This window comes from Phyllostomus hastatus, unplaced genomic scaffold (genome assembly GCF_019186645.2).
Source record: "Phyllostomus hastatus isolate PE091 unplaced genomic scaffold, TTU_PhHast_1.1 phas_scaffold_46, whole genome shotgun sequence".
NCBI classification, from domain to species: domain Eukaryota; kingdom Metazoa; phylum Chordata; class Mammalia; order Chiroptera; family Phyllostomidae; genus Phyllostomus; species Phyllostomus hastatus.
In genome coordinates, this window is record NW_025334032.1 from 15,040,511 (window position 1) to 15,056,697 (window position 16,187).

At 35.5% G+C, this 16,187-nt stretch overlaps 1 protein-coding gene across 3 annotated transcripts in view; it reads left to right on the top strand.

The window, feature by feature from the left end:
- Positions 1 to 16,187, top strand: part of MYO16 (myosin XVI) — a 627,599-nt gene that overhangs the window by 332,724 nt on the left and 278,688 nt on the right. For all 3 annotated transcript variants that reach the window (XM_045821913.1, XM_045821912.1, XM_045821911.1), the window contains exons 15-16: positions 4,820 to 4,937; positions 13,981 to 14,128. In XM_045821913.1, coding sequence (XP_045677869.1) covers positions 4,820 to 4,937; positions 13,981 to 14,128 — 266 coding nt within the window. The remainder of the gene's footprint in view (positions 1 to 4,819; positions 4,938 to 13,980; positions 14,129 to 16,187) is intronic.

Here is a 16,187-nt window from a genome sequence, read left to right on the forward strand (position 1 = left end):
TTCTTCCTTCTGCTCCAAACCATTGATTTGAATCCTGGTTTCCTTTCCATCACTGTTGGTTCCCTGTATATTTTCCTTTATCTCACTTTGTAGTCTTCATCTTAGGCTTCATTTCTTCCTTCATTTTGTGACTGAACTCAATGCATTCTGTGAGGACTCTGATTACCAGTGTTTTGAACTCTTCATCTGATAGTTTGGCTATCTCTTCATGACTTAGTTCTTTTTCTGGAGTTTTTATCTTCTCTTTCATTTGGGCCCTATTTCTTTGTCTCAGCACATGTGTTACATTGTGAGGGGCAGAGCCTTAGGTATTCAGCAGGGTTGGGCAACCCTCTTCACTGTGTTGGGGTGCTGTCTGTGAGGGAGTTGTCATAAAGGTAACAATGCCACTTGCTCAGCTGTCACCCCACTTTCCATCACTTCCCTCTTTTTCAACAAGTGGATTCTGCCCTTTCAGGTGCTGACTCCCAGGTGGGTAGTTTTGTGGGTGCTGATTCCCAGGTGGGTTGTTCTGCAAGAATGTGGGACAGCCTGGTCAGCCAGCCCCTGCCTCACTCGCAATGTCTGCTGCCTTGTTGCATGTCCACCCTTGCTGTCCATCTCTATCCCTTTTACAGGTCTGGATGAATGTTTCTTTAACTCCTTGGTTGTCAGGCTTCCATGCAGTTTGATTTTCTGGCAGTTCTAATTGTTTTTTGTTTTTAAGTTGGTTATTATCCTTCTTCTTGTTGTGCGAGGAAGACCTCCATCTTGACTGGATGTCTGAAGGCTATTCTTATTAGAAGTTAACAAAGAATAAATAGTGAAAGTGTAGTAGTGATATATGAGGAAGGACACATTGAAAAGGTTTTCAGCTGAGAATCGTGTGGAGGCTGAGGAGTAGAGAATATTTTTCTTGTGGTTTCCATCGAAGACATAATTAAAGATGTATAAATAAAACTCATAACATGGAGTGTGCAGGACAAAGAGGAAATGAAGGTATGTGGGAGGAGGTTGGGCATTTATACGTTTCATGCACTCATAGTATACAGTACTCTCCATGAAGGGGGTGCGGAGAGGAGGAGAAAGAGATTTAGTTGGTATCTGGAAGGTGAGGGAGAACCCTGAGCTCCAGAGATGATTTTAGTAATTTTATATAGGTAATACACATATACTTTAGAGACACGCAGCTGTGATATTTCTGAATTTTAGCCTTACATGTCAATTGTCCCATCTTAAAAGTCTGCATAGGTTTGCATTCTACCTCTGCGCAGTGGGCTTCTGAGTGTGCCTTACACAGTGGGGGTGGGCAGGGGGGGTTGAGTCCTATCACCATTGTTTGTGCTTTTGTTTCCCTGTATAATTTCAAAACAGATAAACTCAGGTTAGAAGACTATCATTTATAATCCCTGTAGTTGAATTTCAATCTGTGGAAGTAGGGGATTTTCCATGGCAGTAGGTTTCTTGGAACATAAAAATCATGTTTGTTTTTGATGGGGGACTGCCTGAGACTTTCTAGTAATTCTGGAACAATTGAGTTTCAACTTTAAGAAACATTCAGTTTTATTCAAATTATTTAAACATTTATTGAGCAACTGCTTTCACAAGGCAGAGTGATATGGTCAAATTGTTCAAGTCATTATTTTGTAGCAAGGGGGCCACAGGTTTTTGCTTTTAGAAAATTCAAGAGGTTAACTACTACCATAATAATAGTGCATAACTTTTAGTGGAATCATTATTAACATTGTATAGCAAAAAATTACCATACAATGTAAACAGGAAAAAATCATGCCAATAAAATCTGAATCAGTAAGTACTGAGGAAATTTATACTTACTTTTATGAACATCTTTTAATTTAAAATTTTATTAATGTACAACATTCTCATTTTGTTTCAAAGTTAAGTTGAGTGGTGGACTATCTTTTATGGCATTTTTCTTGGTATTTCTCTTAACATACTTGTTTGGTGCCACCTACTGGCCAAGTTGCTAATTAAAGATTAAAAACCACTGGTTATTTCAAGTTAATCTTGAGTGATGAACCCGAATTGCATAGTGAAAAAATGCCATGTGAGTATTTATATTTTGTTTAATGGTTTTAGTTTTATGACTTATATGTACTATTTATTGTTATTCTAGCAGTAATAGCCCTATGATGCAGTACTTAAACATATTAATTCCACAGAGAGATTAGATTATTTGGGTTGAGATCCCAGTTTCACTATTTGCAAAATTGGAACTTTGGGAAACTTACTTAATTTCTCAGTTTTCTTTTCTGTAAAATAGACAGACCAGCTAGGAAATGAAAAGAGACACATGTCCATGCATACACACATGTCCTACATATACATGTATACACATGTGTATAGGAATAACTTTACATACATTTAACTTTATATACATAAGTTCACATATGTTTCTATTATTATTAATGAAAATAAAATTAATCTTGTTATTTGTTGAATGCTTAGTATGTGCCAGGCACCAATCTGAGGGCTTTATACACCTGACACTTATAATCACTGAAGGAACTGTTCCTGAATTAGAATAAAGAAAAATAAGGTTCAGGAAATTTAAAAAATTTGCTCCATGTGGCATGATTTGTCATTAGCAGAACTGGAATGTGAGAGCAGCTACTTTTCACTCCAAATCAAAGATATTGTACCGTTACCCTACACTTCCTATTTGGGCACATGTCATTAATTATCTTTTGTGTACTTTTTCTATCATAATAAAAATCCAGTTTATTATCAGATATAACACCAAAAAATAGAAGCCCAAATATTTTTAAAAATTTATTCCAGTTTTTAAATGAATTTTAAAACAGTTGTTTAATATAATGTAAATGTTTAAAGTGTGATATAATTATATTATTTATTTCACTATATATTTATTTAATGTTGAATTATTGTAAATTAAGCAAAAATGGGACCTTAATAAATACTATTTATAATTATTTTTCAGAAAACACCTTTGTAACAACTACTGTAATTTACTGATCTTTAAAATTAATTTATTAGAAAAAGACTTAAATCATAGAGGTTTTGTAAAGATTTAGTATGTTTCTTTCCAAAAGATCAAACTTCCAAAGCAGATGTTTTAATATATTTCACTATTATTACAACTCTTAACACTTGACATCAAAATGTTGCTCCACAATCTTTCAAAATATAAACTACTTCCATGTGAATTGAATGACTTTATCTACCAGTAATCAGAAAATTTAAAAATAGGAGCACAGTTAGTATTTATTTAGATTAAAATTCTCAAAAGTATTGTCACCAGAGTTATCATAACTACCACCCCATGTATCAATAAGTATTAACATTTTTATGTGTTTTCTTTATATTTTTTATTAAATACTTTTGAATTTTATTGTTGTTCAAGTGCAATTTTCTGCCTTTTCCCCTCACCCCTCCCCACCACCCCAGCCATCCCCATCTCCCTCCCCTGTTTCCACCCCCACCTTATTTTTGTCCATGTGTCCTTTATAGTTGTTCCTGTAAACCCTTCACCCTTTTCCCCCCATTACCCCCTCCCATCTCCTCTCTGGTTACTCTCAGTTTGTTCTTAATTTCAATGTTTTTGGTTATGTTTTGGTTGCTTATTGGCTTTGTTGATTAGGTTCCAGTTAAAGAATAAGTATCGGTATTGCTATGCTCTCTCTTGTGGTTGATGCAAAAAATATATTCAACATTATTTGCATCTTGAAAGGCAGAAAAACTCCTACTTTCCAGATTTTCAGGCAGTTTGGAGAATTGCTTGGTCATCAACATTATTATAGGCACAATAAATTATGGGAATAAATGGTGTTTGTTCTATAATCAGTGTTTAAAGAAACGCATCAAGAAAATTTCAGATGCCAGGTTGATCTGAGGAGCTTTTCTAACAGCATCTTAAAGCCCCAGACTGCTCACTTCTGCAAGAGAAGAGAAAGCAATAGAAACACTGGGCACACAGCCTAACCTAGAATTCTTATTCTTGTTTCTGGGGCAGCGAATGGTTGGCAGGGAGCAAGAACAGGGAGAATGGAAAGTTAACATAGTGGCTCACGGTTGAAAAGTGTGTAAAGTAAGAGTTAAAAGCAGGTTAAAATCCAGTGTTTAAGTGAATTTATTATTTTTAAAAGATGTTCTATCACTTATATTAACTTTAATTTCTTCCCTCCAAAGCTACAACAACATACATGTGTATCATTTTCTATTCAGACATCTTATCTGGGTGTACATTTTCTATACATACATACCTATGATGAAGTTAAATTTACAAATTATGCACAGTAAGAGATAAACAAAAATGGTAGTAAAATAAGACAATCATAAGAATATGTCATAATAAAAGTTATGTGAATGTGGATGCATTAAGTAAACTAAGGGTTAGTTGAACCAGCACTTTGATGCCTCCACAGTGCGTTTGATAATCAGACAGCTGGTAAGTAACTAACAGGCATGTAGCTGGACACACCAGACAAAGGGAAAGGCTGGACAAAGGGATGATTCACTTTCTGGGTGGAATGGATGAGGCAACACAAGATTGTATCACGTTACTCAGAAGACTGTGCAGTTTAAAACTTATGATTGCTTATTTCTGGAGTTTTCCATTAATATTTGGAACCATGGTTGACTGCAGGTAACTGAAACCATGGACAGCAAAACCACAGATAAGGAGTGCAGCTGCAGTTTGCAGTTGGGGAGAGTGACCTCAAAATCCAACATGGTATTGCACAAACAATAGGGAACCTCTTAGATAATGGATTATTTCCCATATCTTTGCTATTGTTCTCTAATTTTACCTAAAAAAACAAAACTGAGTAGTTCAATAAATGGTTCTCTTTTACTATAGGTCATGTGCATTTTAGAAGCCTTTGGACATGCAAAGACCACTCTTAATGATCTATCCAGTTGCTTTATAAAGTATTTCGAACTACACTTCTGTGAGCAGAAAAAACACTTAGCTGGAGGTAAGTTCAAAATTCACACAGAGAGATCTCACTTGCTGCCAGAAGAGGGCAGAGAAACACCAAGCATGGCAGTAATGAGTGGTGTGTGTACCTCTGTGTGTGTCTGTGTGTGCACATGTGTGTGCATGCTCACAGGTATATCTGAGATATCAGGTTATGCATGGTAAAAATATTTTGAATTAAAAATATTTTAAAATGCAAGATGAACTTTTAAAATAGTTACTGTATAATGAGACAAACCAAAAAGAGCTGAAATGAATCATATTTGCTGAACATAGAAGTGAACTCAAATAATTAAAATTATAACTTGTGTATATAATTTCTTCATACAACACACATTCAAATCTATTTTAAACAAAATGGAGTTTATACTTTTAAAATGATTGAATTAAAATAAAACACCAAAATAATCACCCAACTAAACACAAAGAGAACTGTATTTAAACCAAATAAGGATTATGTGGTTTAAATATTTAATGTGTACTTTATGAAAATCCCCTCTTTTAAATTCAACTAATTTAGGATCCATGTAGAATTTTACATCTTTCTAATAAAAACAGATTATCCTTGCAAATTAAGAATATAAATACAATTGCAGGTGGATTGACTAATTTACTTAGAGAAATCAACTATTTTAAAAACTTTTATTTTATTTAAAAATTGTTAAAGATTTTATTTATTTATTTTAGAGAGAGGGAGAAAGAATGAGAAACAGTGTGTGGGAGACACATCGATTGGTTGCCTCCCACAGAGACCCAACCTGGGACCTGGCCTGCAACCCAGGCACGTGCCCTGTCTGGGAATCAAACCAGTGGCCTTTTGGTTCACAAGCCAGTGGTCAATCCACTGAGCCACACCAGCCAGGGCTAAAAACTTTTACAAATTCTGTTAGCACACAAACATTTGCTAATTTCAGCAATTTTTGAAAGATAATTTTATTTGGTGTTTTCAAGTTACTCTATCTTTTCTTCAGAAAGTAAAAGTTTTGACTATAATTTAGAAACAAAAACTTTTACAGTAAATATATCTTAAAATTAAATGTTTGCTAGGTGAAATTTGGTAAAAAAATCATAAATAAGGTAAAATAGATAATTTTAGATATTGAGACTAGATTCTTAAATTCTGCAATAGGAAAGTTTTTCATTGTTTTGTTTGTTTTGGTTTTGTTTTTGTTTTTAATCCATGGCTAAGATCTACTGTTTTAGAAAGACCTCAGAGGAGAACTGTCTTGAGGCACAAATGTCTTTATGTCATGGTTTTACGACACCTCAGTGAGACTGTCCCTTCAAGTAAAAGGCACAGCCTGAACACTTTGTGACCATAATTTTCACCTGAGCTTTCAGGGAGCAGTGGTTAGAACCATGGCAGTTAAGGGGGTAGGAAGTCCCCAAAGCTGCATGTTTCTACCCCCTGTCATCCAGGTATAACTCAAAGGTAAGCTCTACGGGCATAATTTGGAACTTGTTAGAATGTACACTCTTAGCCCAACTGCAGACCTGCTGATTGGGACTATGCTTCAACAAGAATCCCAGGAGATTTGTGTGAACCACTGAAGTTTGAGAGGCGCTCTTCTGGCCCAACCCAAGGACAGCTGGCCACTCAAGCTTGTGCACAGTTGGCACAGAGGAGAAGACACTTGTCTGGGGCATCACTTGCATGACTTTTTTCTTCTTTCCTTTTGAAACTCTCTTTACCAAGGCAAAGATACATAACTGGTTCTGAAGATCTTAGCCATTACTGTTTTTCCTGGATAGCATTTACCATGTCCTCCTTTTCAGGAATACTAATTTAGAAAATAATTGCATACACATGTGAAAAAAAGAACTGGAAAACACTGCAGTGAGCAGTTGTGTTAATCAGCAGTGTCTATTAACACTCAATCCCACACAGTTTTGGCATAATCAAATGAACAAATACCTCTCATGCAGCTTCTGCAGGCAGCACACTGTGATACAGTGATGATAAATATTCATAAGGGTGAACCTGAGGCACTTTGAGATTCTGAAATGCCCTCAGAATCATTAAGGAGCGATGAGCATAAATTCAGTATACTTTGAGCCTGGTGCATAATTGAATTTATTCTCCTCTTAGGAAAACAGCAACCCAGGCACTCTCCACATTTCTCCACTTTACATGTTGTTTTCCTAATCCTTCTGTTCTGCTCATTAGACCCCTTACTTTAGTTCCTATCACCTACCTTTGTTGGGTAGTTTCTTCCTGTGTTGTTTTAAAATTCTGGCAAAAATGATTTATGGTGCTTTTCACAGTTTTTGAAATTCTAAGAATAAAATAACTACTAACATGTAAAAAAACAAATAAACAAAAGCTAGTGCCGAGACTACAGGAACAGAAGCAGAGTGCCCACAACTTGGTGGCAGGGGAAGCCTGAGGTGTCAGACTGGGAGTTCAGTTCTTCATTTCCTGTGTTTAAGAATAAAAATAAAGAATGTATTTAGAGAACGTTTATCAAGAGAGTGAAAATCAAAATACCACATGTTTAGAGTGAGCTTTGAAGAAACTAAACATGTTTTCACTGAAAAGGAAGAGACTCAAGGGAAATAAGACAAGTAGCTTCAAATATCTGCTGCTGTGGAAAGCCTCGTGTTCGTGCACACAAAGATTTATTGTGCATATTATCAAAAGTTTGTAAAGGTTTCAGAGATGGAGTATCTTCACTTAATCACAAGAGCTCCCCATCTCATTTCCTCATGATTGCAAAGTACTCTCTCACCCTGACGCTGGATGCCTTCAAGCAGGATGGAAGAACTGGCACCGAACATGCTGAGAGTAGTCTGACCCCAGGTAGGACACCTGGACTAGATTAGTCTGAAGATGCTACCTACTGCTTCACATTCTCTAAGTCCGGATGCAAAGGACTTTGTTAACTATTAATCAGATGTTCTGATGTTTAATGGAGTGACTTGATAGCTTTTATTGTCTCCTGGTGTCAGCATAGAATAAACACTGTCACTATGAGACAGTGATCCAGTGTATTACTGTCCAAGAGTTTTTAGGATGTAAGTCCATTGATGGCAGAGATCTTGTCTGCCCTGATTTACAGTAGGCACACATTCAGTGTCTGTTGGGTTAACGACTCTAAGGAATGGCATTGTAAAGGGAACAATAAAGTGAAGCAGTCATTACTCAGTTCAAGGAGGAAATTGTGAAAAACCATCATAAATTCATTCATGCAAATGAAGGACACATTACTGAAAGTGTGAAATAGGTAAAAAAGGTTATCAATAATTAACTCTGGGTTAGTTTCTAAATCAGAGCCAATGAGACAGAGCTAATTATTAATTTCTTCATAATTAGAATTTGTGTATGATAGGAATAGGAGTTTTTAAAATTTTCTTAAAGCATTTTATCATGTTGGAATGGACAAAGCAGGACAATATGCTGGCAGGTCTACAAAGGGAAGAAGACCCAGAATCCACATGTAAAATGTGAAGAATAGTTGGCTTCTTATTTTTTCTGTGCCCCAAAGACATATTTAAGTGGAAATTAAAATTTACTAACAATTGGAAATGTCTCCCAATAAATATATAGTATCTGCTAGGGGAACTTAAACCTTAGAGTTAACACAAATGAGATGGAAAATATATTAAGGCTTTTACCTTGTGTTTTTTCAACTCCTCATTTTATAAACAAACCAGAAGACAGTCTTTGCCTTCATTATTATCAGCATCAATTATCCGTAGTATTGTACTCTCAATTGGACTATGTTTTAAAAGTTTTAGAGAACTTTAATTGATCTTATCTCCTTTGAAGAATGGCATCTTTTAGTTCAAACAACCTGGGCTTTGGAAATAAGTCTCTTGGGTTTAAATGTAAAAAAGGACTGCAACAGAATTTAAAGGAGATAATGTTTGAAAAAAAATTAGCACAGTGCCTGCTGTACAATAGGGACTTTAAGTGGTAGTTCCTTCCTTTTGGAGTACACAGGAAGCCTGGGGCCTTTGTGTATTTTAATCCTCATTTACCGATGGGCAAAGAGAAATTAAGAGGGACATAGAGATTGCCAATGTCACCTTCAAGACTAGTTCCCATACTTTGGACTCCTAGTTGAAGGACCTTTCACTTACTCCACCCCTAGCATTAAAGTTCATTAATAATGAAGTCAAAATAAATGCATTAATTGTGAAAAAGAATATTTGCCTATTTTACGAATCAATAATGTGCTTTTGGCGACTGCTAATGGAAGGCATGATGGGAATTTCAGGGAACAGGTTTTACTTTATAGCTAGATGAGTGGAACAGGGTGAGAGTTGGGGCTGGAAATTTCTGGAAGTCAAAAGGGCAGTGAAAGTAGTCATTTGTTTTCCTTGAAGGAGAGGGAAATTTATATACTCTACTTTATTTCATATTGAAAAAAGAATTGGAGCTCTGTACTTTCCCTACATATTATGTTATACATAATTTGCAAACATACATTTTACATTACCAAAACTTTTTGAGAAACATATATTTTTACATAGATTACTGAAAAGATGCAGAGTCACAAGTATATATCTAGTCAAGATTATTTCTGACATAAAAGATCTCAAATAGAAATTTGAATTTTGGGTTTATTTTGTGTTTTTTTTCATCTAAAGCTACTTCTAAGTACATATTTTTAAAAATTCTACTGATCAGAATCCTGCTAATCCACAGCAGTTTTGTTCACTGTTGGAGATGCACTAACTAGGATGATTAGTAATTATACTGGTTTTGAATTTATTTTAAAGATTTTATTTATTTATTTTTTAAACAGAGGGGAGGGAGGGAGAAAGAGAGTAAGAGAAGCACTAATGTGTGGTTGCCTCTCATGCGCCCCCTACTGGGGACCTGGCCCACAACCCAGGCATGTGCCTTGATTGGGAATTGAACTAACGATGTTTTGGTTCACAGGTCGGTGCTCAATCTACTGAGCCACACCAGCCAGGGCTGTTTTTGAATTTAGATGAAAGGTACTGAAGTCAGTCTTTGGTATGGAATTGGATTAGGTTTGAATGCTGCTTTAAATTTAAGCTTATATGTTGACTGGGAGAAGTGGGTATATGATCAACCATTTATCCGAGCGTAGCAGCATGATGGTCAGAAGGTCACTCACTGCTCAGCCCTCTATTCTCAGCTGATATTTCTTTAGTTGATCACTAGACAATGACAGAAGGGAACAACTATGGCAATTTATTTCCTGTGTACATATATATATTTAAAATATTCTCTTGATCAGTTAATTACTTTATGCTTAATATTATTAATGTTAAAATGAAATTTTTCAGCACATTATTCAGCCTAGGAAAGCAAAAAAATGAAATAAAATTTAATCATTAAGACCTCAACTTGAAGTTACCCATCACCTGTCTAAATACATATGGGGAAAGGGAAAATACTACAGTATTTCATCCTAATTTTAAACTCACCTTTGGGCTTTAATACCATGAATTAAAAGGGTATTTTGAAAGTGTCTTTTTTGTACACTTATGACACATTTCTTATAGGTGTCTAACATTACTTTTCTTAATAATGTTTATTAATTTTGAGATTTTTTAAAACACTGATAATCATACTATCTGGCTAGATTAACCATGTACAATATTTATAACAGACACAGCACTATAATAGTGGTTTAATTTATTCAAGTAGATTCACTGTATAAAACCAAGTTGAGACACCTAACATTTTTGCTTTTAGAGGCTGAACTCTAGGATAATTATTACCAGACTCCTTACATGAAGTGTTGTTTATAGTTCAAATGTAGGGAATAATTAAATCCATTTGTCTTCACAAGAACTGCTACTTTTTTATCAAAAAAAATTATTGACCATTAATTCTTGCATCAAAGTGGAAAACTACAGTTATTCACAGTTGCATTCAAAGTTCAAATACATAATAATTTACTGGCCACTCATAATGATCAGAATGAACCTAAATTTAAGTGAAAAGAATCCTCAGGAAGCAGTAAGATTTTCTGCATTCCAAACATATAGCCATAAATTCTGATAACACTAACTTCTGAATTGCCAGTCCAATCTCTGAGGCAAAATCATGGTTCTGATTCCTATATAGCATACGTTCATCATTTTTCAGCTATTATGAGATAAATTTCAATCACGCATATTTATGATGTGGGTTTCTTGTTTGGTTTTGTAATACTTAAAGGCAGAGGACCAAAATAATGAATATTAGGTATTAGTCCTACTGCTGAACCCATGAGACCACAGTAAACTAGCAAGATGAATGGCTGCTATTTATGCTGGGCATGCATTACTTCATAGACGCATTACTTAGCTCACTCCCTAACAGAAATGCAAACTTTATTGTTGAAGTATCTGTTTCATTACCTATCATTATACTATAAATCATGATTCAACTCCTTTTTATAATTTCAGTATAGGCCTTGAAAGTTTTCTACCATGCATCCTATATATTAAATTATATCTGCATAAATTCAAGTCATACTTATGTTTGTTGTAGTCCCCCCCACCTCCGCACCCCCTTGCAGTGTTTCCAGTAATGAGAGAATATTGTCAATGTCCCTGGTCATTGATAATCACAAGGCTGTATAATGTTCTGGTCTGTTTGATAGTAATACTTGCTAGTGTCTATAAAGCACTTTATAATCAATATCTATTGGTATGTATCATAGCAATATGACTGGTACTTTCTTTTAAAAAATATTTATTTACTTTTAGAGAAAGGGGAAGTAAGGGAGAAAGAGAGGGAGGAAAACATCAATATGTGGTTGCTTCTCGTATGCCCCCAGCTGGGGCATACATGGCTGCAACCCAGGCACGTGCCCTGACTGGGAATTGAACCACTGACCCTTTAGTTCACAAGCTGGTGCTCAATCCACTGAGCCATACCAGCTAGGGTTATGACTGGTATTTTCAAATTGTGAAAATTAATCAAGAAAATTCTATAATTTCTATTGCTACCTTTGTTAGAAGCAAGGACTTGTCTTATTGTAGATTATATTTGTGCACATAATTCCTAGGTTGAGTCAGGAACAAGGTAAGAACATTCCCTCTCACCAGTCCATTTTAACATTTTAGTGGAAGTTCTGGCTAATGCAATAACAAAAATAAAACATATAAAATGTATACAGATTGGAAAGGAAGAAATCCATGTAATTGATTGAAGAAAACAATGTGTTGTTGATATGATTGTCTCTGTAAAAAATCCAAAAGAGTGGAAACAAACACACAGAAAGTCTCCTGGAACTAGTAAGTGATTATAGCAAGATTTCAGGACATAAAGTTAATATGTAAAATTCAATTTCTTTCCTAAATACCAGCAATGAACGATTGGAATTAAAATACAACATATTTCTATAACAAAAAAAACAATGAAATACTTAGGTATAAATCTAACAACATACATACAAGATCTTTCTTAGAAAAACTACAAAACTTTGATGAAAGAAAATCAAAGCTCTAAAATAAATAGAGAGATATTCAATGTTCATGGATAGAAAGGCTCAATATTGTTAAGCTCTCAGTTCTTTCTAACTTGACCAATACAATCCACCCCCCAAAATCTCAGCAAGTTGTTTTATCGCTATTGACATAAGGTTTATATGGAGAGTTAAAGCACCAGAGTAGCCGACACAACATGGGAAAAGAGGAACAAAGTTGGAGCACTAGTGCCACCCAACAGAAAGACTTACTATGCAGCCACTGTAATCAGGACAGGATGGTATTGTTGAAAGAACCAACACAAAAATCAGTGAAATATGGTGGAGAGCACAGAAATAGAGCCACATAAACATAGGTGACTTACTTTTGACCAAGGGGCAAAGGCAGTTCAATGGAGAAAGGATAGTCTGTTCAATAAATGATGCTACAACAATAGGATACTCACATGCAAAAAAAATGAATGTAGACATCAATATGTCACAAAAAATAACAGTATCTATCAGAAATCTAAAGTAAAAATAAAACTATACAATTTTAAAAAGATAATAAAGGAGAAATGCTTGGTGATCTTGGGTTTGGCAATGACTTTTTAGAAACAACACTAAAAGCACAATCTATGAAAGAAATAATTGACAAACTGGATTTCATTAACATTAAAAACTCCTTTTCTGTAAAAGACAGTGTGAAGAAAATGAAACAATAAGCCACAGGCTTGGAGAAAATATTTGTGAAAGACATATCTGATAAAAAAAAGACTCTTCTCAAAAATGTACAAAAGACTCAGCAGGAAGAAAACAAGCAACCCAATTTAAAATACAGACAAAATATCTTAACAGATGCCTCACCAGAGAAGTAATACAGATGGAAATTAAGCTTATGAAAAGATGCTCCACATTATATGTCATCTAGGAAATGCTAATTGAGACAACAGTGAAGTACAGTTGTCTCCATTGAACAACAATAAAAAAAGAAAGAAAGAAACAGTGAAATACCACTGCACACCTATTAGAATGGCCAAAACCTAAAACCTTGAAAACACCAAACACTAGCAAGTGAAAGGAGTCAGTTTGAAAGAACACATACTGTATGATTCCAACTATGTGACATTTTGGAGAAGTTACAACAATGGAACCAGCAAACAGATCAGTGTTTGCCAGAGATTAGGGGAGAGGAAGGGATGAACAGCAGAGCACTGGAGTCTTTTCGTACCAAGAAGCTGTTCTGTGTGAGACTGTGATGGTGGATGCATGACGGTATGAATTTCTCAAAACTCATGGAACTATCGACAGAAAGGGTGAACACCAGTGTAAGTGTAAGCTTGATTAATAATGGTGTGTCAGTGTTGTTTTTATCCGTTAGTAAGTGTTCCACGCTAATGTGAGATGTTAATAGTTGGGGAAACAGTGTGTTGGAGAGGGAGGAGAGAGGGTATATTGGAACTCTCATTATTTTCTGCTTAATTTTTCTGGCCCTAAAAATTGCTCTAAAAATGAGTCTATTAATACTGTTTAGAAAAGATGCTGCATTATTATCTCTGCAATTAATTCATATATATATATATATATATATATATATATATATATATTTATGGACATGAAACTAATAATACCATTTAACAGAATCACTTTTATTTTCTTAACCAGCCAGAATTCATACATATATGCTAGAGAAATCCAGACTTGTTTCACAACCTCTTGGCCAGAGCAATTTTCTCATTTTCTACTTGTTGATGGATGGATTATCTGCTGAGGAAAAATATGGACTTCACCTTAATAATTTATGTGCCCATCGGTAAGTGATTATGTATTTTCTATCTTTTTCTGCCATCAAACCTTGATTGCATTTCAGAAATCTTAAATTTTCTTTTTATTTTTCAGAGAATAAATGTGACTAAAAGGGATTAGTTGGATACTGTTAGGTTAGAACCATCTGTGTAACAGGGTATAACTATTTATTGTATGTTTAGGTGAAGTCTTGGATATATGTATTAACTTACATTTCTACTGTCCTAGTTTTCCATAAGAATAAAAACGTGTGCATGTATAACTTTTATATTTCTTTTTGGTATTTTGAATACAACATTAGTTATGCATTCCTAATCTTCAGTAGTCTTTTGAAAAATGGGGAATATTATTTGGGCAATTATCATTCATTAATAACAGATGAGGTTACATAATGGCTTCAGACGAACAACACATAAACTTGGAGGCTGATTTTCTGCACTGGAGGCAGAAAGAGTTTGTTAAAATGAGGACTCTTTGGTCATAGGATGGCGATGGAGCTGAGGTGGTCCTAAAGATAGGGAGCTGAGGAACGTCTTGCAATGTGTGCGTTTCCACCACTACATGACCCAGTGTGTCTCTCCAGCACGATTGGTCACGATTTGCGTCAGGATGAGAACGACACAATCAGGAGAGTAAACCCCATTCAGAAGGGAGACAGAGGGAGCTGGATGTTCTCATCCAAACTCACTGGTGAATTGATGCTGGGTTCAGAAGAACTAGATTCAGAAAGAGTTGAGGATTAATTTCAGTTCTGTCTGTCCCTACCTGATTTATAATGTATTAGGCTTTTGTTCAAGAAGAATGGTGTGAATTTTCACAATTTTATCAAAAGTTTTGTGAGAAAACTTAAATGATTTCCGGATGGAGGAGCAGGGTCTGAGGACCTGTCATGCTGGTTTTGAGATTGGAAGGTGGAGAAGCTGACTAGACAGTAAAGTGGAGCTGCACGTGCAAGCTGGAGAGATAGGCATCTTCCAGGGCCATGGAGTTTAAAGGGAGCTGAGCTCCTAGAACTGGACAGAAAAGCTGCAGGACTATACTTGTCGTGGCCATTGCTGTGAGGTCTAATGATGGTGGGACACAGGGTCAGGGGAAGGGAATGAATTGTCTGTATCCTAATTTGCCATGACATTATTAATCATGCTCATTCAGTTTCTCTGAAAATATTACACCCAACAGTATACATACAGTTTGTCATTTTGAATAGCAGAAAAGTAGTCAGAAGTTAAGGCCTTGTCAAAATTTTGTTTTATTTAAAGTGAAAGACTCTCTTGGGGTATACTGTCCCCCAAACAACAGAAATTCAGAAGAAAAAGAAAATGCTGAAATTGAAGCATAACATCCCAGAGTTTAGTGACCTTAAAAACAGAGATTCTAAGGTTGTAGGGCACTGGAAATGTCTTGATCCAATTGCCTAATTTCACAAAAGAGGAAATCAAACTCAGGCCACAAAGAGACTTGTACTGAAATGAATATATTATACCCCAGCAGTACTGAAAATAAACATTACCTGGAATCAACTGTTTATATTTCTACAGTCTCTAATGAGACATGTCCCTGGGAGGAAAAACATCAGATTGGGAACCATGGGTTAGCTTTTCAGGGTAGGCTGTGAGGAAGAAAAGTCTTAGTTTACTGTGTTCCTAATCTTTCTTATGAGCAAAATCTCAAAGTTTATGGCAGCCACCAGTTCAGAGGGTGTGCCTGTGTGTTTACGTCTGTGCACATGCACGGTGTGTGTGGCAGTTTGGACATACGGCAGTGAAGAAAAACAGGCAGTAATCTAATCTGCCATTCAAAGAAACAATTTAACTTCTTGGTCTGCGGTTTGGACCATTTTTTGAAGTCCGTGAATGTGTGGGAGAAAATAAGCATTTCTTTATTGAGCTCTAGCTCTAACATCCATTTCTCTTTGCAAAAGAGGGTTTGGAATCACTTAGGCTATTTAGAAAGTCAAACAGTCAGGGGTTGCTTTGTGAGAAGCTCCAACAGGAAAGAACTCAGCAAAATAATGAATAATTCAATTCCCTTGAACAAAGAAGTTATTTTATTAAAATGTTTTATAA